Here is a 23159-nt window from a genome sequence, read left to right as displayed (position 1 = left end):
GCAACTCTGCTGACTCGTGTATAATCTGTATTAAAGGGGGGTGAGGCAACGCACACAGATTTTTCCTCCGTCTCTTTTAAACTGGAGCGCCAACCGCACAATTAGCTCCCTCTGAGTTAATGACTAGTCTTCTCCATCGCTTATAAAAACCTCCGAAGGCCTCAGTGAATGAAGAAACGCGATAAATTCTAAACTGGGTTGAGTATTTCTTTCACATCTGTCCAAATATTGAACTGTTTCCACTCACACGATTGACATACCCTGTATAATTTACAATATTTTTTAGTGGGGTAGCTCATTCATGTTTAATCGTAAATATGCATTATTAAAAGCTATCTACACTGAACCAGAACTTAACCTTTGCTTTAAAAAAAAGCGACAAACGGAGATGGAGAGCGGGGAGAAAGCCAGTAAGGGAGAAGAAGGATATGTAAAAGCGGAGCGAATTCGATAGTGGTTCGCCACAATACACTCGAGACCTGAAGGATGAGTCAGAGAAGGGATGGCCGTGTCAAAGAAAATTGTGAAAGTGAAAGACAGAGAGAGAAGGACGGGGGGAATTTTAAAGCACAAGCAGCATTCTGTTTGAACTTAGCCCTTTAATTTGAACTGGGAGAATAAAATGTTAACAATATCATCATATACAAGTCAGACTCTTGGAAAAGTTATTCTCTGGCGTGTTTTTTTTCTTTCTGGACAGTTTTTACCCAGCACTTCAATGAGCCTCACACTAATTGGTCTCTACCTCCTCTCACTCACTGACTTCAGCCATTTCTGTTTTTATGTTGAGCAGGTCTGGCAGATTTTTTTCACATTTTTACAATTGCAAAGCTAAACCACTCAAACCGCATGGAAAATGTCCCCACACCCTTTAATAACGGTTGTGTGTGTGTGTGTAGAAGTGAGAGAAAATGAGGTGAAGACAGAACAAGAGAAAGAGAGTGCGCACGCCCTGATGTTTCCTGTCTCCAAATAAAAACTGATGGCTTGTGTGTGCACGTGCATGTGTGATCAAATACTGTCTGCTCTGTGCTCAGATACCTGAAACTTCCACCGTGCACAACCCAACTAATGTTAGTGAAAAGCTTCATTTTTTTTTTTACATCTGTTATATAGCTCGCAAATGACATGACCAAGATGTTAAAAACTGCACGAATACATTTTCGAGCATTCACATGCTTTTTACAGTAGGAGACACAGTTGTTCGTATAGCACCCGTGAGACTGCCACTCCCAGTTGGGTGGGTTGATGTTTCTGCGTGTGCTCCAGTGCAAGTCAGATAACACCCAGAACAAGAGGACATATACCTCAAAGCCGCCATGTACTTATCCTGTGACATACGAAGCCAGATCTGATTAGATTTAATAAAACACAACATGCAGAGAGAGAGAAGGAGCACAATATCAGCTCTCATCTCCGTGACGCCTTAACATGTACCAAGGTGGAGGAGACGTAAAAAACCAGCTGCTTGTGTGTCACAATAAAACCCACCGTCAACCTCCCGGATGATTTCAGCTGTGACAGAATGGCTTCCATCAGATAGAAAATTACACAAAGTGCTGAGGTTTCATGTCTGTTCACTTCCTCTGTGATTTCTAGAGTGTGTGCATGTGTGTGACCGTCAGCGAGAGAGAGAGAGAGAGAGAGAGAGAGAGAGAGAGAGAGAGAGAGAGAAAGAGAGAGAGAGAGAAAGAGAGTGAGAGGCCCTGTACTATCTGTACTTGAACACTCACCACTACCACAAATAAGTGAGTGTGATTCATCACTTCCTTCCTATTAAGCATGAATAGTGCAAGAGCAGAGGGTTTGGTTTACACCCTCGGTTCAGGGTTCAGTACAGTTCAGGACACCAGGCTCTCCACCCCTCTGCAAGCATGCACGCAAGCACTGTACTACAAGCACAGTATGTGTGTGTGTGTGAGCACACAGCTGCATGTCTTTATTACGGACAAAATACATACATGCATTTTAGGTGATATAAAGTTCACTTGCTGTTTAGTAAGTCAAATGTATGTATTTATGTGATGAGTGTGAAGCTTCTATGCGAGTGTGTGTGTGTGTGTGTGTGTGTGTGTGTGTGTGTGTGTGAGATAGAGAGAGAGAGAGAGAGAGAGAGAGAGAGAGAGAGAGAGAGAGAGAGAGAGAGAGAGAGGGCCCTCCAAAAAGCTCTGCTCTCGACCTCTGGTGCCATCTGCCAGTGACAGGGCAGAAATGCAAATCAGATGCAGTCAGATAATACACCACGCACGCTCCCTCCATTAGAGCAGCCTACAGAAATAAACTAGGTCAGACAGACCAGCAGCCAGCTGTGTGTGTGTGTGTAATAAGGCACATGCGCCTCTCTTTGTGTGGGGAGACAGCTATACGTGTGTGTGGGGGATGGGTTTCCAGTTAGCACTGAGGGTTCATAATATCCTTTATTGTGATGCTGCACACTGAACAGTCACATGTAGCATATAGACAGCTCCAGTCTGTGCTTCTTCAAATGTTCCACACTGAGAAAGCACTTCTAGGCTGTGTGACAAGGCAAAGGAGCTGGGTGACAAATAAGGGCTCTTATCTGAGGCTGAAATTAGACCACAGCCAGAGCGCAACTGATAGGCAGCGTATTAAACTCTCGAAAACGAACCACCCGGGAGGGTGATGCAACGCAGAGGCAACGCTGGCGTAATGCAGACAGATGCGTCCTCTTCTCTCATATCGCTGCGACGCCTCTGAATTATGAATGAGGCCCCGTGCACCTCTTCAATGCAAAAGTCTTCTTCTCTTCATGCCCACTATGTGCTGTTTGTTTTGCTTAATGCCTCGCACTTGAACCTAACCTCCCTTTGCCACTGTTGGTTGTGTTAAACATCTTCAATGATGGTACACAGAGTGTTTGAGAGGCGTTTCCAAATCCCCTTTGTCTGAGGATAGTCAAACTGTGCACAAAGCAGATGGCTTATAGGTGCTGATCAAAGACAATTAGATGGCTTGGAACTGCATTTGAGGAGCTAAGCTGATTTATGCTTTACAGGGACACAGCATTTTTGTTGTTGTTGAATACTGTACTTAATATACTAGTTTAAAGCTTCTGCTCTTTGTCCCTCTATTTAGTTTCGTGCTGATGCTGCAGCACATTGTGCAAATTTGAATTATTTCAACATTTCATGCTGCACTAAAACCCACCAATTGTAAATCTGAGGGGGTTTTTTTCACCTGAAAGACTTCACACGTCTTTTTACCTTCATAAACAAACAGTGTAATCCAACTACGGTTTTAACTCTGCAGATGTCAAAAAATTAATCTGGATTCCAAACACATGTGTCAAGTTTACGAGTTTCTTTTACTCAATCTATATGATAAACATGGAGCAATATGAGCTGAATAATAAATGACTGCATGCCTTTCATAATCATTTCAAACGCGGGCCTTCTATTTATAGACGCTCAAACATTTCCTACTGGAGCGAACTTTCTCTGTTTTCTTCCTCTACTGATTTCAGGTACAGATTGTAAATTTGCCCACAAGGGAGGGTCAATGGTTCCCACTTCCTGCAGCTTGGTCCTCTTTACCCAAATGTCTATCCACTGCCTCAATTCTCTCTCTGAAGATCTTCACAGCCGCTTACTTTTTTTCCTGTATGAATCCATGTGCAGTTACCATCAGCTCATAACGTCCAGTGTGACATGTGTCTGTAGGCATGTGAGCTAAGTGCATAAAGTTGACGCAAGATGAAAAGGTTGATGTATTCCAGGCTGGTGGGTGGGAGGTGATAGCTGATGTGTGTTCATGCAGTGCGAGTTGTGTGTCTGATTACACATTTATGTGTATGTTCTGTGTGGGTGAAAGAGAAGAGTTTCATGTAAAATGTTGCCACATTCTCAGAGAAATAAATAACTCGTTTGACTTGAGGATTTGAAAGGATTTCTCCCCATTAAGAGAAACCATGTTGAACCTTTTCACTAATTCACTTTATGAATTATTGCACTTGAAGAGAAATGCATGTGATGCATCTGTCATAGTCTGTCATTGTCTTTTCATATAAATCCTGATGCAGTTCCGGATGCAAAAAATGTTTTAATAATAAAAAATGCAAACGTATATGTTCCACATATGTGTATGTATGAATATATATGTATACACATACATACATGCAAACCATATACATATTTACATGCGTATCCCTGGTTGGTAATTTCTTTTGTAGATCACATATACAATTACTATGAAGACAACAGATAAATAAAACGTTCACATTCTAAATGAGAAATCCGAGACGGGTTGTCCTTGAGGATAGAGCAGGAGGACGTCCTTTCCTATAAAGGTTCTGATGAAGGACTAATGACAGGAGCGGACCCGCTTGGAGAGGACGGGGAGGACAGGTAAAGGACGGGACAGGCAGGGCTGGAATCAGTTCGGCCTACAGGCTCAGTTTCCGTCTCCCCCTGCTGCCGCTCCGTTTTGATTAAGTCCCTAACCGGATTTTTCCAATACCAATGGTCCTTATAAATCCATCTCCGTGGGATATTCAACCAGCATTATTCTTGTCTTTTCTCTGCGCTGGAGAAAAGAGCTCGGCACAGATTGGAACAAGACATCCAATCTGTACTTCTCTCCATTGTCTTGCCCACCAGACAGTCCGGTGAATGAATGCTCTCGGCCAAATCCCCCTTCCATGTGCAGACGCAGACTCCCCTGCCCACAGATACACTCAGCTCTAATTAGGCAGACCGCTGGACGTGTTGCGGGGGGGAAATCTCTCTGCACAAACATATCGTCTAGTGGCAGCTTTACAGATTGAAGGTCTTTTCATCGAGTTTGTGTGCATGTGTGTAAGCTGGTGCAGAGGGAGAAGGGGACAGGGAAATGTTCTACTTGTTTTTGACAATTTAGTGATGAACACAATCTTTACTTTTTAATATATATAGTACAAAAGTGCCTTAAAAGAAGAGTGTCACTGAGCGTGTGATTGTGTGTCTGTGCTTCAACATGTTGCACAGCCTTGCAGAGCCCGGGCTGTTCCTGCAGTTACAGATTGTACAGTATGCGTCAGATCTACAGAACTTGCTGAGCTTTCCCCTGAGACCTGCGTCATCAGCACAGAGGTTATTTCCTGTAGTTGAAGAGCAGCATGACTCTCTTCCTGTTCTGTGTGTGAAGAAGCATCAGGTTTGTGCCACTCCCCCTCCCAAGTCCCAGTTTCTCCTCTACGTGACGCAGGCACACAACCAGTTAGCAGCAGATGTTTTTGCCTCTCAAAACGTTTTTTCCTTTTTCTTTCTTAATGCATTAAAGACATCGAGAATGAAAAACACATCCCTGCCTGAATTATCATCAACCAACACTGCGGTTTGAACTTCAGAATATAAGCGCTGAAGACCAAAGTTGTGAATCTCTTTTTAAGGTGAACGTTTAAAAAAAGATTCCCTTCAAGATGGAAAAAGTGAAAACTGTCAAGGTTGTTGCGTCTAAATGTCGAAGTCACACACTATAGCTCCTCTGAATTGAAAGAGCAAAGCTGATCCCTTTGGAAATGTAGTTTTCACATTCACTCTGTGCATTCATGGATTATGATTACTACCTGATGGCCTAAAAGCTTTGGCTCTATGAAAGAAGTGCTACAGCTCAAGTTAAAGAAGAAGCTTAAACTTAAGGAAGTAAATATGAAAAAGGAAGTGCTCTTCCACAACATGCATGACATTTTAAATTAGCAAATGCACAATGTAGTCAAGGTGAAATGTTTCCGTTGATGCAAAATGTGACACTGACGCGCTTGCAATAATATTTCTGGTAAAGAAATGTTGCTTTGCTTGTTATTTTGAGTTTTGTTTTTAACACTGTTGTGACCCAATTTCCAGAAAAAGACACAGTGCATTGTGACTGTTGTTAACTAAGTCTTTGAAACACACAGCATTAATGAACATACAGACAACCACTGAGGTCTCCTCTCTTTCTTTTAGCTGCTGCTTCCACCCAAAGGGAAGAGCTGTTACCTGCTGCTCCCCCCCCCCCGACTCTTCTTCCGTGTCCCCGGGGAGACTCTGCAACACGGCTCCTTCCAGCAGCTTCCTCCTAACAACAGAAACATTGTCTTATTCTTTTTTATTTTTCCACCCCTCCATCACAGTGGAGCTATTACTCTGTTTTATTTTGCATATGACCCGGGGGGCGATGGGAGGCAGAACACATTGGCCGAGGCTGATAATGCCTTTCCACAGAGCTGAAATCTACGTGCTGCACTCCTCTGGTGGTGCTTCTACAGCTATTGAAATTTTCACAGTCTGGTCTTTACTTCACTTTGGTTGCACGTCCTGTAACGCGACAAACTGGATACAGGAAGTGATTGAAAATGTGCAATACATCATGTCCGCCCTCATGTGTATCATATAGGCACTTAAGGCAGGAAATAACATCTTATTCAATTGTGCAATGTCCGATGCTTGACAAAATGTATACAACTGCATCAACCACTGTCCTGCCAGCTCCTCAAATGTGCTCAAAGGTCCGAGGGTTCTTCACTGCTGCACGTAGATGGTATATAAAGATAGACAACTTCCTCCCACTACCTAGAAATAAAGCCAAAATAACCTGGATACGAACGTTGCCATCTTGTACTGATGACGTTATTCGGAGCCAGAGTTTGCACTGCCATGAACGGGGTGTGGAGTTGCGGTGTCAAGGTCCACCTGATACAAGCGCTTGAGCAATCACAAGTCAGTCACGACTGTCTAGGCAAAACAAAACTTACTGGAAAAATGAACTAGGTGTGATTAGAACTACCTGAACGAAATCTTTGTCGTTCCTCAGGAAAAAAAAACTGCCTGTGTCCTCATCTGCGAAAATGGAGGAGACTGGGTTCATGACCTATACTGCAGCCAGCCACCAGGGGGAAATCGAGAAACTTTGGCCTCACTTTTGGGGAGTGAAGTGCATATTGATAATGACATTGTAAACATTACAGAGTTAGCCAAGAGGTTAATTTTGATCTGTGGTCCCTGGCCAGGTGTAAATTTGGCAGCCACATCAACCTTTATATACAGTCTATACCGCAGAATGCAGTTTAAATTGGTCCTGTTGCTATATAGCAGAATAGAGGAGAGTGGTGGTGTCATGGCCAATTGATTTGTTATGCTATTATTACATGAAGCATTAGCCAAAAATGAAAAGAGAAGGAGGCTTTAACATACATGTGGATGTGGCAAGAAGACCCGGTCCAACTCATCCACTTATTTACCATTAAAGCTGAGGGAGGCTGCCATCAGGTTTACATTTGAATTGTACGACATCTATAGGAGAGTTTTTTCTCTTTTAATATGTAGTGACCCATTTTGTGAAGAGTATCATCTGTTCGACATTTGGCTTTGATAAAAGAATAACGTGCAGGACCAAACAAAAACCAAATGCAACAAAAAAATGTTTTATTTATTAGTCATTGATCCAGACCTGGCTTCACAGAATTTTTCAGATTTGACTATAGAGTCTATATTAAGAGTCTCAACTCTGAGAATGAATGGAAACACTAGAAGTTTTTAGATACACTAGCAGCTCTGTGAAGCTATACTTAGCCACAGTGCTTTGAGCTAAAAGCTACCGCGTGCATGCTAACAAGCTGATGTTTAGCAGGTGTAATGTTTACAATGTTCTTAGTGTGGCGTGTCAGCATGCTGAAACTTAAAACAAGCATAACACACAACATGCAGCTGAGTGTGGTGGAAATGTTGATAGTTTTGCACATACGGTATTTGTTCATAAATGCAGAAAAAAAACACAACTTTGACCTGATGATGGCACGAGATGAAAAACCATCACTGAAGTGATGACAGTTCCTCCTGAGGGGGGAACATCAGTGTCTGCAGCAAATTTAATGGAAATCAGTGCAGCAGTTATGGGAACATTTCACTCTAAAATCACAAACCATTTTCAAATGCTCCTCTCTGGCAGGCGCTACAGAGTCCTGTATACCAGTATCTGTCTGTGTGTCTGTCTGTCTGTCTATCAACCGACCGATCTACCTACATATCCTACTACTCTGTTCATTATATCTATCGTGTATTGCCTGTAAATAGTATGTATAGTGTATTCCTACATAGACTTTATATAAAGATGGACGACATGACAGCTTCCCAAAAGTGAAGCCAAAGCGTTTCGATCGCCACCTGGTGGCTGGCTGCAGTATAGATCATAAATCCCACCTCCTGCATGTTAGTGGATGACATGAGCCAAACTAAAATGTCAAGTACACGTCAAGGATGGTTTCTGTCATTTTAGGTCGTTCTTATCACACTGATGTTTGTATAAGTGTTCATTTTTAGTTAGTTTGGTTTTAATTCGTTATTTGATGCTATAAAATTGAGGGAAACTTCATGATTGACAGCTGAGACTGTCAATCATGAATTGGTTGAGTGCATGGATTTGCGGAACCTCACTAACGTGGCTTCAACCCTGATCGCAACTGCCCAGACTCTGGCTCCAAATGTGCAAGATGGCAGCATTAATTTCTGGATAGTGCAAAAAGTGGAGATGTGTCCTCCATCTTACAAAATGTCATGGTCATCTATTCAATAGTTGTTGAGATGTTTCGGTCTGGAGCAAAGTGGCAAACTGACTAAAAAAACTGATATTGCATTTCCTAAAGCAACACTGCTTACACCTCTGTGTGTATATCTGTGTGTGTGTGTGTGTGTGTGTGTGTGTGTGTGTGTGTGTGTGTGTGTGTGTGTGTGTGTGTGTGTGTGTGTGTGTGTGTGTGTGTGTGTGTGTGTGTGTGTGTGTGTGTTCATTTTGTTCTATAAGTGGGCCACATGAGCAGGCAGCAGACTGGTACAAATCCGACACTGGGACTCATTGGTACTACAAAGGGCTAAAATTTTATACACTTGCAAAAACAACAAAATCCCACAGGAGTTCTCCTTCAAGTTGAGTTTTTATTCCCCAGCCAAATAGTTTTTTTCTTCACTTTTGTTCAAAGATAAATTTGCTGTTAACTACACTTGGCAGAGATCAAACTAATATGGTGTTTTTTGTTTGGGTGGGGTGAGGCAGTAATTTCTTAAGTTACTGCATTGGCACAGAGAGAAAGGATTTCCTGCTTCATAAATGACTTGTATATCAATTTTCAAAGCTTAACCAATTCATTCCACCAGAACTTTGTAAATCAAAGACTATGTTTAAAATTATAGTGATTGATGCAGTATTATGGTTGTGTACATTCAATCTACATACACATACACATTTATTTGGTCGGTTTCCTGTTTAGGTAAAAAAGATAGACGTGCGTCAGTAACTGGTTTAATCAATATGGCAAAGAAGACTGCGTGTCTGAAACTTCACTTTCCCACTTGCACCTTACAACTGTCAGTAAACAAAAAGGTATGGGTGCTGTTAACATGTTTCACAAGTATAAATAATCCAAGCACGTTTAACTGTTGCTGGATATAATTGTAATTGGTGTTCAAAAACAGCCTGTGGTGAATTCTTTAAAACCTTTGGTTTGATCATATCTGACAGACTGTATCTGTATCTGATTGTATTACATTACATTGATAAACCCACATCCGCAGGAGTAAAACCCTCCATAGTTCCAGAAGCTATATAGCAAACAAAGAACAATGACACCTCCTAGTGGCACAAGAGCAGTTCTTCTTTTCACAAAGCAAGATATATGGATTAAAGTAACATTGTAGTTACCACTGATGACGCAGAGGTACGGACAACATAGTTCATCAACATTACAATGATCAAAACGAGTCTGATTGTTAATTTATCCTTTCAGGAATTTTCAAGCTATTGTTCATTGGTTTGAGCTTTACACTTGTTCACTATATATAACTGACAATGGAATATTTTTGAGTTTCTGACTGTTGCTCCACCATAGTTAGACAATTGAAGACTCTGCTGTGACTGACATTCATTTTTGATATTTCACAACCTTTCACGCACAAAACGATTATGAATAATATAATTATGAATAATAATAATAATCAATAATATATCCTAGGATACTTTTAGGACAAAAAGTATAAATGTTTGGGCTTCAGTGCTATACCCATGTTGGGTTAAAACAGGAATATTAACTGTTAGCTTAACTTTAAAATAGAATATGAAAAATACAGAAGTTTTGGTCTGTGGTTATTTCCTTTGTAAGAGGTACAGTGTGCAGGGGGTGGTGTTATGACCTAAATGTTTCTGCTTTTAACCACATGTGTTATGTTTCTGTTCCAAAATAGTCCACTGTCCTCATATTCCAGTAAAGGACAAATACACACAAACAAAAAGTATTGTATCTATAGTCAACATGTTAAGTTAGACATGTTACAACATGTGCAGATCCTTTTGTCTGCTGGTGATGAAACTGAAAGTAACAGTTCCTGTAGAAATCCCCGCCTCGGTAGAGAGGCGCAGGCACACGGCTCAAGAAGGAAAGACGTGATGGCGTCCGATTCTAACAAGTTCCCTCTGTGGCTTTTCACCTGCGCGTTGATCTTCTCTCATGTGTCACTGTAAGTACAGTTTAATAATCCACAGGTTCACCGCAGCTGCCTGGAGTTGTGTTCAACTCAGCTGAACACGTTTTAAATCAGAGGTTTGATTGATTCGAAGCTAATTTGATGAACTGTGACGTGAAGACATGCCACTCGGGGTTTTTTGTTGTTGTTGAGGTTAAACATACAATGTGCGGCTGGTCTGGGGACAGTGTGGGTTTTAATATACAGGTTATGGTGGAGAGCAGGCTTCACCACAACACCCGAGGTCACATCACACTGTGAGCTAAGGAAGTAAGTTAGCACGCACGATAAACGACTTTTTTTAAAGTGTGGAGATACCGAATATTTCCTCTTTTAGCCTCATTCGTGAAGGTTTCCATCGCAGACACTTTGACGTGAAGCTAAAGGTAAACGAGCTAAACAAGCTAGCCTTGCGGTCGTTAAGTGTAAATCCCCCGCTACAACACTGTTCTCTGCAACCCTCACCCAGCGGCGGTCCTCCGGCCTCAAGGGGGTGCTAATGAGCCCAGCCGCTGCCCGGCTCGCCACGTCAAAACGACGAGTACTTGCTGACCTCGAAACTCTGCGCTGTCAAGTCACATCAAAGTTAGATTTACTTTATCTGCGAGTGTTTTCACGCGATGTTATTTTACTTCTATGACAGTAAACACATTACAGATGAATATTAGCTGGTTGGTTTAGTGAATGTGTGTCTGGTTAATTGTCCCAGATCCGTTAAAGGGCGACTCCCCGGGTTCTTTCCACTGGGAGATTACTTTGCTAACTTTCACTTTCGTTTTCTGTTGTCTTTTCCTGTAATCGCCAGGGAGTTTTCTTCAGCCTCGCCCCAAACCGAAGATAAGCTCTCTGTGCGTGTAGTTAAAGGACTGTTCCGCAGCAGGAGGCAGGCGTGTGCACATGGCACCTACGAGCATGAAGGGAGGACCTGCTGTCTGTGTGGAGTTGGTGAGTGTCAGTGGTTATATGACATCTGAAATTCACTGGATGAAACACAGCAAGTTGAGCTGCCTCTTTTAAATTAAGGAGGTATTTGAGAGAATTAAAGGCAAAGTTGGCAAGTTTTTCATAATGTCACTCATAACTTGCTGACTGACAGTGAAAGTTGACCAACAGTGGGGGTCATATATATATTAATTGTGCAAAAATATGAACTATATATGCCTAATATAAACTGAAATAAAACAAAACTGATGCAACAAAAGTATGCACTTACAATTTCAGCTTTTATTGTGCTTTGTTATATTGTATGTGGGTGTGGGTATCATCAGCTCCCCCAAACTAACCACAACATTTCCCTCTGTCTCTGGCTCATATGTGCCCCTACTGCAGGCCTGCGGCTGAAGACTCACTGCCTTGCCAATCAAAATCATGGACAATGCGAGTCCTGTGAGTCTGGGACGTACAGCAGTCATGCCACTGCCCAGGAGTCCTGTGAACCCTGCACATCCTGTGAACACCCCAATGGTACCGACTCAACAATACACCACAGTTTCTTTAAATTTCATAATGTGTCCAACAAAACAAGGCTAGCAGGCATTTTGATTTGTCACACTAGGAAAAGCAAAGTCATTACTACACAAAATCCTCTAGTAATCTATATTAGCTCCATAAGTATAAATTATTTAATGTTATTTTCTATGTTTGGTCTTATGTAGTGAGACAATTTACGCGATTTGATTCATCTACAATATAATTAACATTTGCATGAAAGTCATCTCCACCTGTAGCAAAGGTTTGAAGTGTTGTCACAATGAGAATTTAAGTGTTTAGCAAGTTAGATTTTTTGTTTTGATAGCTAAGTAAATGTTTTAGTAAATGATTAAGCAAATATGTCAAACATTCCCTGCATCCAGTGTGTCAAATTCAAGATTTTCTGCTTTTATTTGTTTTGTATCATAAATGAAATGCCTTTGCGCTCAAGGAAAAGAAAAAAAACACTGTAAAGTCATCAGGCTGAACTTTGACTGAAAAAAAAAAAATCAAGAGCAGCATTTCAGTTTGTCTATGAGAATTCAGTACTATATCCACATCAATATTAGTAAACCTAATACAATGACAATATGTAAGATTATGCTTAATGTCATTGTAGACATGTGGACAGACAACTAACACAATACATCTCAGTGTTCCCTCTCTAATGCCTGTTGTGTATTTGAACTATCATTTCAGCGAATCTAGAGGTGGCTGAAAACTGCACCCGAGCCAATAACGCTAAATGCCGATGTAAAAAAGATCATTATTGCAGCAGTGGACCAGAAACGTGCAAAGTCTGCCACCCTTGCAAAGAGTGAGTTCTGCTCTAATACTGTCGGTAACCTTCTTCACTTTGAAAATAAATGATAAAGCCAGTCCTGCTTGCGCTTCTGTTAATTTGTCCTGTCACGTTTCCTGTTGTCACTCATACTTGTTTTTTCTTTTGGTTGAAGATGTGGCTCTGAGGGTGTCGGAGTTGCCTGTACAGCCACAAACAACACAGTCTGCAATGCCATAACTGAAGGTATGTTTTGGTTTATCACTACACCATTTGCATTATATCACGATGGCTTCAATTTGTGTTATACAAAACAAATTATGATATAATTTAGTTTGATTTGAAAATGTAATCTTATGTTTAATTTTCAGGGGTAAATGGTGGAAAAATATCTGGAATAGTTTTCGCAATCTTAGTGATTTGTGCTATATTAATTGGAGGTGCACTCTGGTATCGCAGAAGGAGAAAATTACGTGAGTATTTCCACTACTTCACAACCGCAAACAGAAAAAATGTGACCATGTGTGCCTCAGTGAAATAGCAAAGTATAGAAATATTATTGAAGGTTCAGTTCACATTTAAAGTCTTGTTTTCTGATTATTTCTCTTACAAGATTCACCACATCAGCCGTCATCCCAAACAAACGGCAATGCAACCGACGTGGTGAGTTATTTTTTACCTCACCTCTTTCTTCACACACATACATGTCATACATACATGTATGATAAACTCTTCCCTGTGTCTCCTCTAATGTTGGCCTAGCTGCCCCTTTCTATAGGATGTGAAGGTTAGTCGTCTGAAACCCTGAGTGTGTCCTTGTGCTTCCTCTGTGACAGTGTTATTGTGGTGTGACATTTAGTTTATTTGTCAAGCTTGTGTAAGCAAAGCTATTTGTTTTTTATCAGGCTGGAGTGGGAAATATTGTATTAATATGAAATCTTTGTCTTCTCAGGAGCTGCAGCCTCTTAATGGTAAGAAAAACTGGTTCTTAATTGACAAGCATTAGAGCTTTAATTGCAATTGTTCTATGATTTGAGCATGTTAGATTAAATATATGAATAATCCATAATCAGATGGAATTGACTTTCATGTAATTATTGAGTTTATTATGTGTTGATGTGGTATGGATTCTGTTATCTGTCGATTTTCTTATCAACCTTTTTTTTTACCATTTTGCGGCAAGTTTCCTTGTTGTGTTTTTTAATAAACTGATGTAGTTACATGACACAGGAAGGTGACACCCTTTTCTTTAAAGATGTTCTTACAGTCATTGATCTATACCTAATAACTGAAATCTCAAAACTTTCCTACATGCCACTGTTCTGTTTTGTAATGTTAATGGTCTTTTATATTTATTTATTACCTTAAGGCTACATAGCCACTGTTGTTTTTTTTATGTTCAAATATTTTTAATAAGGGAGCGTATGTGTGTCGACAACAATTTTTTGGGGGTATCGTGACATCCCTACTTTCTTAATCCACTGTCTTGTACTTGTAATTATTTCAGATCTCCAATTACACCACGTGCCCGACATTGCAGACGTTCTTGGATGGAAGGATATGCAGGATGTGGCAATGCGCAGTGGGATGACAAAAGTTGAAATTGATTCTTGTAAACGGGTCGACCCCACGGATTCTGAGGAGCAGACCCTCCAACTACTATTGAAATGGGTGGAGAGGGAGGGAAAGGGTGGGGCAAAACAATTGACAACACTCCTACGAAAAAGTCGTAAAAAGGAAAAAGCAGAGAGGGTGGAGAAGATATTACGAAGTGACAGCACGGCTCCATCAGATGCTCCTGTTGGAATATAAATATTGGAAGCACTTTTTGAATATATTCAGTGCCATCTATTGAGCAAATTATTATTGTGTTGAGATGTTTACATGATTGAGCTGAGCTGTAAATACTGGTTTTACCATTTTAGTGTTTTTTGGAAAAGAGTAAATGAGCAGACCCAAGCTTTATAAATGCAGAATTAAGTTTGGGTTTTTGTCAGATGTCTAGGATGTACAATGGTGTTACAGTTAAAACAAAATCATTATTATCTGCTTCTCAGGTCAAATAATAGAGTGGAAGTAAAAATAACCTTCAAAATTTTAGATGTAATGACCCGAAATGCACTGAATCACGCCTGCTGAATATATGAATGCTGTACATGCCCTTTGTGTGTGATGAATGTGTTACATTATTATTGTGCAATAAACTGGAATAAATATGGATTTAATGTCAAATGTGCTTTGGTCTCTTCCTTTCGTGTCGTCAAAGTGTGACTGGTTTCGTTTTGGTCGTCTTATGTTTATAGGAAACAGATTTTCTTTACCAGTCAAAGTTGTGATTGTTGTGGTTTTTACCAACTGTTCCATGAAAGAAGTTGTGCTCAGGCTGTGCTAAATGTGTGTCCTATCCTCCTTTTGGACGAGCTTTGGTCAAGCAGGAAAGTATTTGTTTTCCACAAGGACTGCAGCTGCTAAAGATCCCATTAGTAATAGTGTAACCATGTATAGCTTATTGTTAGGATAGGAAACCCATTGATTACAACAGAGATTAATGAACTTGATCCTGATACAAGTGAAGCAACATCAATTTATTGGTTGATTGATATATATTCAAAACAAATTTAGCAAAGATTCCTAAAATGTTATCAAACCCTTATGACAAATTGAGACTTTATTTTACAACGCCTTTATTTTTTTCAAATAAAGGACTTTATTCATTTTTTCAATATTATAATTTCATTACAAATCAAGTATGTCGAATTAGCATCACAGTTTCTATTAGCTTTAAACTGTATCAGAGTCATCTTTAAAACTTGATATTTCTCAAGCAAGTTCTGACGCGTCACCACTACAGTCTCATTACCTTGCACCCTTGTAGAAATACATATTGTTTTGTCATAGCATTCTATTGTAATTACCGGTGACACTTTGACAGTTTCCTGTACAAATCCCTCATGCAAGTGCAGCCCTGCACAGACTCCATGTTTGGTTGGGGCAGAGGAAGCTGGGCGGTGTGTGTTTCTATGGGTGGAGCTCACAGTCAGGAAATGTGTGTGTAACAGAAAAGTTGTGTAGCGTTTCCCTCGCTGTTCACACGAGTTTGATGCTGATGAAGCTGCTTCTACACCCGAAGTTCATCATCATGAACTCAACATAGAGAACAGGTAAGCTTAACAAACTTTTTAAAACACTTTACATCTCATAGGTTTACTTCTGCTGACTTGTACCCGGATGAGGAGCGAGTCCAAGCAGCTAAACGTGCAAATATGTCGCCTGAAAGGATGTGATGCTGCTGCTGGTCACGTGTTCTCATGTTCAGGGACAGTTTAGATTGTTTTCCTGCTTTTTAAGCTTCGCACCTCATCGTCATGTAGAGAAGAATTTGTCAGACTGAAGTGACTCATGCGTCTGGAATATAGTTTGTTTACTACCACGTTTCTGTGATGAGTGCTGGTCACTATGTGGCTCAGATGAGTCCATCACCACACACACACACACACACACACACACACACACACACACTCTGCTCATTTATTCCGTTACACCCAGTGACTGTGAGCGTGATGGAGCAGTCTACACCCATTTACTTTACAGTTATATCAGAATACTTCGAGGCCTTCAAACTCCCTTTACTCTGTCATTTTAGTGGAAACACAGACACTTGACAGCCGGAGTTACTCTGAACAATCAGATGTTTGTACACATTATATTTAGATTATAAAATAGGACTGCAACTAATGATCATTTTCCGTTTCCAAGTATCATATCTAGAGCCAGAAAATTTGGATTTTTGAGCGATAAAGCTGATTCTGATATCAGGGGTAGAAAAGGTCCAATAACAGAGATACATATGTTGTTATCAAACCCTTATGATAACTTGGGGCTTGATAGTTTATGACCATAAACTTTATTATAAATAACTATAAAAAAAAAACACACAAAAACAACCAAATACCAAAGAACTTGAATTAAGAAAATAAGCATAAATATATATCTTTTGAAATCACATCTTTTCTGCAATAAAAAAAAAAAAAGGTAATGGTCAACATTTCATATTGATCAGCCTGTGGGGGGCCTGTCTTAGTGGAGGGTGAGGTGTTTTGATTAAAAGGCAGAAACACCCGATGATGCTAAGGTACATAACTAATGATATGTCCTTAACATCCGCCGGTGGTCGGCAACATCTGCGGGTGATCCTTGTTTTATTCAAGCAGCTGTCCTAAAACCCACAGATACTCACACTGTTGTCATGTATGACTAACAAAGCATCAAATGATCACATTGAGATAAAATCTGATCAATAATCAAAGAAGTTTCTCATTGTGGATTCAGTTAACATCATCGGCAAGTTGTCATAATCGTCCAATTTCGGCTGTAGCAGTAAAACCTGTGACGTGATTGCTTTGCTTTTATTACTATTAAACTAATTTGACTGAAATCTGTTTGAGGAACTTGAGTTGTCACGGATTCAGGCTGAGATTATGTTGGACGTTCTTCATGTTCAGTAACAAAACAGATCTTTAATGATTTTAAAACGAGCCACAGCACAGGCCCATCGTCTGGTCTGATGTTTGTTTGGATGGACGGAGCCATGTGACTGTTGGAAAGCATCCCAGTGAGAAAGTCATGGGAAGTTCCCCCCAGGCCCCGGTGCCTCACATACTGACGGCCCAGTACTGCTCTGCTGATCATTTTAAAGCTCAGCTCAGACACATCATCATCTCACAATATTACATTATCCTCTTATTTGCCTGAGGAACTCCCATTTTAAGTACATGATTCCATACTGTTATGTTAAACTTTGTTAGGTCATTCACTCCACCCTCGCCAGAGCATCTTACAAGCACTTTCAATTCTACTAAAAGAAGAACAAGAGCGTGAGCACTAACCTTATGTAATTTCCTCTTCTGTAACGACACAGGAAAGAAGATAATAATGTCACTGTGAGTGCTTTCCACATTGTTTTGGTGAGAAGATGAGTTTCTTAGTGAACAAACTTTATCTAGATGTTTTCCTGTAAGGAAGGTTCATATATGAATCTTAACAGGGACAATGTAACTACACTAAAGGGCGATGCTCCTCTAAAGAGCTCATCTTCCTTCCTCCCATGTTCCACAGTCTGACGCTGAACGAGTGCGTCACTCAGCCCCCCGCCTCTATATTTAGAGAACCAGTCTGTGCTTCCCCCTGATGGGTGGAGTACCTTACAAAATTAGCTGCACCATGATTTACATATGTTTTATTCAGCACACCAAAGCTCATTATCCTCTTAAATCCACTTGTCTTTTGACTGAAACCCCTGTTTGTTTATGTTTTAGGATCTAGAGCTGCAGCTGCACGGACGTCTGCAGGGTGCCTGAATATGCACGTTTGAAACTAGCTGAAAATGCAGGGGGCCATTGCACGAGTGTGCGTGGTGGTAGCCGCCGCCATATTGAACCACCCGTTGCTCTTCCCTCATGAGAACACTACGCTCCCAGAGCAGGACAAGGAGTTGATGGCTCGCATGCAGGAGCACGAGCAGAGGCTGGAAATGGAGCAGGCCAGGCTGGAGAGAGAGCTCTCACAGCAGGAATCCCAGCAGGAGGAGACCAGCGCAGAGGGAGGCTACAGTTGGTACTTCTGGAGCACCGTGTCATTCATCATCTTCTTCACTATTGAGATGTGCAGGGGGGATCTTGCTGACATGGAAATCCGTCCGTCTGAGGATGAGGACATATTTTCAGAGAGTGGAGCCATCACCCCCAGGACAATGGTGCTGGATAAAGATATCCTGAGAAACTTCTGTGACAAATGCACCTACAGTTCAGCCCATGAAAACTGGAGGGTGAGGGAGTTTGTCGAGGGTTTTGCCGACGATTTACTGGAATCGCTCAGGAGTGTGTGCGACAGAGAGGCAGACATGGAAGTCTGGGACTTTGTTGGGATTGGGAGCATGTTCGAGTCTTGGAAGGTGTGCAAGCCTCTAACCTGCGACCTAATAGTGCCTTTCTCGCCACCAGACCCATACTCCTTCCAGTTCAATCTGTGGTGCAGCCCCAGCAGTGACATGCCTCCAGACATGCAGGGCTGTGGCAAGATAAAGGTGAGCAGGTTTGGCGAGGGCGAGGATGGCTGCCTCTGTGGCTCAGCTAACCTCGGAGAGGACATGCTCTGCCTGCTGCACGGCAAGAACGAAGCCATCAAGGTGCACCGCACTCCTGATGAGCTGCTGTGCTCCAGGAACACGCCTTTCTTAGCCAAAGATCAGGTCATGAAGTGGTTTCAGATCTCTGTCACCAAAGCCTGGGGACGCATCTCTCACAAATATGACTTCGAGGTCACTTTTCGCAACTTGGACGCCGCCGGTGCTCTGAAGATCCGATTTCGTTCAGGGAAGGTCATCGTCCTGAACATCATACCTGTGGTACAGTTTGGGGATTCGGATGCTTATTTTGTCTCCCACTTTCCGTCAGATTGCGACAGTTCTCCCGACCCGCTCTGGCCCCTCTCTTTCGCTGTGTACGAGAGGAACTTGCTGAAACTTTTCACCAAACGCCTTCCAAAAAATTCCTGTCACTTACACTGTCTTCAGATCGTCACGTTCCTGCACAGAAAGCAGACGGGCCTCACGGGGAAGAGCGCCCTCACGAACTACCACTTGAAGACCGCCCTGTTGCACTTGTTGCTGAGTAAGAGGCCCTCTGCGTGGGGCATGGTTAGCGTGGAGCACAGGCTTCGGGACGTGCTCGGACTCTTGCAGAGGAGCCTGCAGGAGAAGAGACTTCACCACGTTCTCATCGGGAACCGTAGAGTGCCGGCAGACGTCCAGCTTCCTGAGGTTATTCAAAAAGCGCAGCCCATCAATCTGTTTAGGTCTTTGGTGCTGCAGACGGAGCTGTACGCTGCAACAGTCAGACATTTTCAGGAGATGTTGAGAAATGCACCTGCGCTCATACAAGAATACACTCCTCAGTTATCAAACAGAGGTGTACACCACAAACTCGAGGACAGTTTGTGAGCTTTGGTCACGTTCGGAGACTGAATTATTTCTAAGCGGGTCTTTAAATATCACTCTGTGTAACCAAAGGTGATCTTTCGAATAGAAGGTGAACACACAACAATTATTTGAAGTTGTGGCTGAGCTGCTTTAATTGCACTTGACATTAACCAGTGTATTGAGAATACAGCACAAAACTAAAACATATACAGTATATATATGCAGTGGGTTGTGCTGCATATAAAACAGTCTAATATACTGTAATCTTTTAAAAGATAATTCAGTAGGACTGTTGTTAAACCTAAAAATTATAATTTTTACAAGTATACCCACAAGAGGTTTGAGGTGTGAATCTTTCTCTGCCAGAAGACGAGAAACGTCTGGACTCTGTTGATGCTCCCACAAACTTTAAATTACATCCTAGGTAGGTTCCTACCTCGGGTGGAGGTCAAATTAAATGAAGTTTGTGGAAGCATCAAATGGTGTGTGGACATTTCTTCTCTTCTGGTTTTCATCACTTCAGTCCTACACCTAGTGTTTATCAAGTTGTGGGCCTGCTTTTGTATACTCTCCGTATTTCTTTCTCTGCCTCTTTTAAAAAAAAAAAAAATATCAGAAAAAAAGTCATTCTCGAGGAAAAATCCTTTTGGAAACGTAACAGTTTTAACAGAAATACCTCAAATATTGTGCCGAGCTAAATGGAATTAATTTACCAAATATTACAGCAGCGTTTTTAAATCTTAAGGCAGCTAATAATATTTGCTTTTGCTTAATGTAAAGAAAAACTTGATTTGCCTGTTCCACTATGTCAATGTCAAAGCGTGATGGAGCCTGGGTTTATTAAAAGGGAACACGCATGTCAGGAACACGCATGTCGGGAAAACATGTTTTTTGTTTATTGTAACACAAACTCATTCATTTCATTGATCAATTTATTAGGAAAAAAAGTGCCACATAGTGAGATTGGTCATTGAAAACATCTGGAGTCATACAATGACTGCACCTCATTCCCATTATAGTGATTTGATTTTTAAAAACAGAACAAATTTATCCCTGAAAACTCACCATGTTTCTGATCACAAAGTCACACATGACTCCACAATAATAAACATGAATGTAAATGGACGGTTTAATGGTTCTGGTCAGTGCTTTTTTTTTTTAAAGGCCATAGTCGTAGTTGGGGTTCCCCTCCATGTAAGTCTTGTAGAAGCCCTTGTAGGTGTCCACACTGTGCCTGGTGGCTCGGACAGCTGCGTCCTCCGACATGCACTCCGTCCACTTCTTCAGCTCAGGTGCGTCATCAAGGCAGCTAAAAGACAAAGGGAATCAAACCATTCACTTAATTAAAGAACCACAACACGTGAACTTAACTCACACTTGATGAAACATGTCAGGAAGTAAAGATGACAAAGAAGACTTGACTTTCATGTCTCACTTTTCTACATTCCCCTCTGTGTGTACTTTTGCTCCACTCACAAGTGTCTTTAAATGCTTTTATAAATAAAATGTATTTATTTTACTCGTCCTCAGATGTTTTTACTTACTGCTGTAATTGAAAGATCTCCAGCCTCTCAAAGAATGGCCACATCATGTAGTCGATCATTGTGACGGAGTCGCCGCCAAAGAACTTGGTCTTCCTCTCAACCAGGTCCTGAAGAATAAGCATTCTATTAATCAGCAACACTATAAGGGTGTAGTCATTAAAGAAGGATACTTCTCCCTTAACTCATCATGTTTGAACACTCATTAAGAAATGTATTGGTATTTCAGTTGACCTCACACTCAGGACAACACAAGCCCAGTGAATACATAGTGAAACAAGAGCAACCTACCTTATTAAATTTGGTAAACTTCTCTTTCAGTTCAGCTTCCAGTCCCGAGACATCCTCGCCATTATTCCTCCCTGCTGGGATCTTGAACAAGAAGGGTATAACCTGTAGGGAGCAGTGGCATTAAAAGGATTATTAGCTGATGGAAACTATAGATCTGTTCCCCCCCCGAAAAGAGGTAGATGCAGGGTTGTTTTTTTAATAATACCTTGGAAAAATGCTCCAGCATCATCTTCTGCTGAGCTTTACCTAAAGGAGAGGAGGGAAGCAGCTTCTTCTCGGGGTAAACTTCATCCAGGTAATCACAGGTGATCGGAGACTCGTATATCACCTCACCAGCAGGTGTCTCCAGTGTTGGGACCAGGCCCAGAGGATTCTTCTCAAGGAACCAGTCAGGTTTATCTTTCAGGTTGATGTTGATGGTCTCATGTCTAAAACACACAAAAAAGGTCAGAGATCAGGAACTTCATGTTTCTGTAGTAATTCTGTACTCTGTAAAAATAATAGAATGTTTCTTTACTTGATTCCTTTGGCATTCAGCACTAATTTAGTTCTCTGGGCAAACGGGCAGAATCTCATGTTGAAAAGCCGGATGCTTCCTTTAGGGACTGGACCGGGTGCAGCGCTTCCTGAAAGGCAAGAACAAATTATAATAATTTCAATAAATTACAAACTAGGGGAATATTTTCACTTTATGTTTAAAGTAACCCTTAAGTGTTTCCATTTTATGAGTTTTGTTCTAAATCTTTACACAATGTCAGACACAAATCTTGTACTGTATAATCTGCAGCTATCAGTTTCAATTAAATTCAAGTTTCTCTTTAGATTAATATTCTACATATCAAATTGATGATTTACAAAGTATGAAACATTTCACTTATACACCAACCAGCTGCATTATTAAGATGATGTATTCATGACAGTCCATAAATAACAACAACCCTATAATATACTATAAGAAAGGTATATTAAAAGTAAATTTTCCTGACGATACTACTGTGAACTTTAAACTTAAGCATCTCAGTGGCTTACTTCTTCCACCAAAATGAAACAGTTAAACTAAACTATATAATGTCTGTCTTTTACAATCACACAGGAGAGATCGAGTTATTTATATAAAATGAGCGATGTGTAGTTTCTGTAAAGATCCACAGTGAGTCACTGTAAACTCCTTTACTCAGTCTGTGATACAACACAACCAGTACATCAAGTACTACTACATTTACTCAAGTTTAAATAGTAGTTACTTCAAAATAATACTTGAAAATATAACCAAAGAGTGACTTAGAGTGATTTATGATGGGTCAAAGTAAAATATAGTTAAACACATGAATATATCAGGACAGGTCGAACTGATTGCTCAGTTTAGCGGGTAGCAGGCTTCAGAGGACTCCTTAGTTCACCGGCTAACAGCTGTTCGTCTTACCTTTAGCAAAACACTTCTCAGTGGACATGTTTGAGCTCCAGGGGGTGGTGGGTGTCAGTGAGGGGAAGGTCTCGGTCTTTGTGCGGACGGATACAGTCTGTGAACGGAGGAGACAGCAGCGATTTAGCTCCTTGTGGCTAATATTTCATTTTGTTATCTACTTCCGGTATGGGCAGGTCCGCAAAGTCCG

The 23159-nt window shown here is 41.1% G+C and overlaps 3 protein-coding genes across 3 annotated transcripts; 2 read left to right on the top strand and 1 right to left on the bottom strand.

The window, feature by feature from the left end:
- The first annotated feature begins 10361 nt into the window (after nucleotides 1-10361).
- Nucleotides 10362-14777, top strand: fas (Fas cell surface death receptor). Its single transcript, XM_034608427.1, has 9 exons — nucleotides 10362-10481; nucleotides 11293-11432; nucleotides 11817-11951; nucleotides 12657-12774; nucleotides 12914-12984; nucleotides 13110-13211; nucleotides 13352-13401; nucleotides 13691-13709; nucleotides 14246-14777. Exons 1-9 carry the CDS (start codon nucleotides 10411-10413, stop codon nucleotides 14548-14550), a joined length of 1011 nt encoding a protein of 336 aa, XP_034464318.1. The 5' UTR covers nucleotides 10362-10410; the 3' UTR covers nucleotides 14551-14777.
- A 930-nt stretch (nucleotides 14778-15707) lies between these two features.
- Nucleotides 15708-20310, top strand: itprip (inositol 1,4,5-trisphosphate receptor interacting protein). The gene is made up of 2 exons (XM_034608425.1): nucleotides 15708-15899; nucleotides 18054-20310. Exon 2 carries the CDS (start codon nucleotides 18122-18124, stop codon nucleotides 19733-19735), a length of 1614 nt encoding a protein of 537 aa, XP_034464316.1. The 5' UTR covers nucleotides 15708-15899; nucleotides 18054-18121; the 3' UTR covers nucleotides 19736-20310.
- Nucleotides 20311-20634: 324 nt separating this feature from the next.
- Nucleotides 20635-23134, bottom strand: LOC117775349 (glutathione S-transferase omega-1-like). Its single transcript, XM_034608428.1, has 6 exons — nucleotides 22970-23134; nucleotides 22064-22172; nucleotides 21752-21974; nucleotides 21547-21648; nucleotides 21259-21365; nucleotides 20635-21023 (listed from the first exon to the last, which is right to left on the bottom strand). The coding sequence occupies exons 1-6, from the start codon at nucleotides 22995-22997 to the stop codon at nucleotides 20873-20875; spliced, it is 720 nt and encodes a 239-aa protein (XP_034464319.1). The 5' UTR covers nucleotides 22998-23134; the 3' UTR covers nucleotides 20635-20872.
- Nucleotides 23135-23159: the final 25 nt, after the last annotated feature.

This window comes from Hippoglossus hippoglossus, chromosome 15 (assembly GCF_009819705.1).
Source record: "Hippoglossus hippoglossus isolate fHipHip1 chromosome 15, fHipHip1.pri, whole genome shotgun sequence".
Taxonomy (NCBI): Eukaryota; Metazoa; Chordata; class Actinopteri; order Pleuronectiformes; family Pleuronectidae; genus Hippoglossus; species Hippoglossus hippoglossus.
The sequence above is the reverse complement of the archived record's forward strand: the minus strand, read 5'-3'. Positions and strand labels throughout refer to the sequence as shown.

Bases quoted from the DNA above. Each gene is read 5' to 3' on its own strand.
- itprip (XM_034608425.1), top strand. From the start codon at position 18,122: ATGCAGGGGGCCATTGCACGAGTGTGCGTGGTGGTAGCCGCCGCCATA.
- LOC117775349 (XM_034608428.1), bottom strand. From the start codon at position 22,997: ATGTCCACTGAGAAGTGTTTTGCTAAAG. The intron at 21,366-21,546 runs GTAGGTTGCTCT...CTTATTCTTCAG, and splicing joins AGTTTACCAAATTTAATAAG to GACCTGGTTGAGAGGAAGAC. The intron at 21,024-21,258 runs GTAAGTAAAAAC...TTTGTCTTTTAG, and splicing joins GAGATCTTTCAATTACAGCA to CTGCCTTGATGACGCACCTG.
- fas (XM_034608427.1), top strand. From the start codon at position 10,411: ATGGCGTCCGATTCTAACAAGTTCCCTCTGTGGCTTTTCACCTGCGCG. The intron at 11,952-12,656 runs GTACCGACTCAA...CTATCATTTCAG, and splicing joins ATCCTGTGAACACCCCAATG to CGAATCTAGAGGTGGCTGAA. The intron at 13,212-13,351 runs GTGAGTATTTCC...TTCTCTTACAAG, and splicing joins TCGCAGAAGGAGAAAATTAC to ATTCACCACATCAGCCGTCA.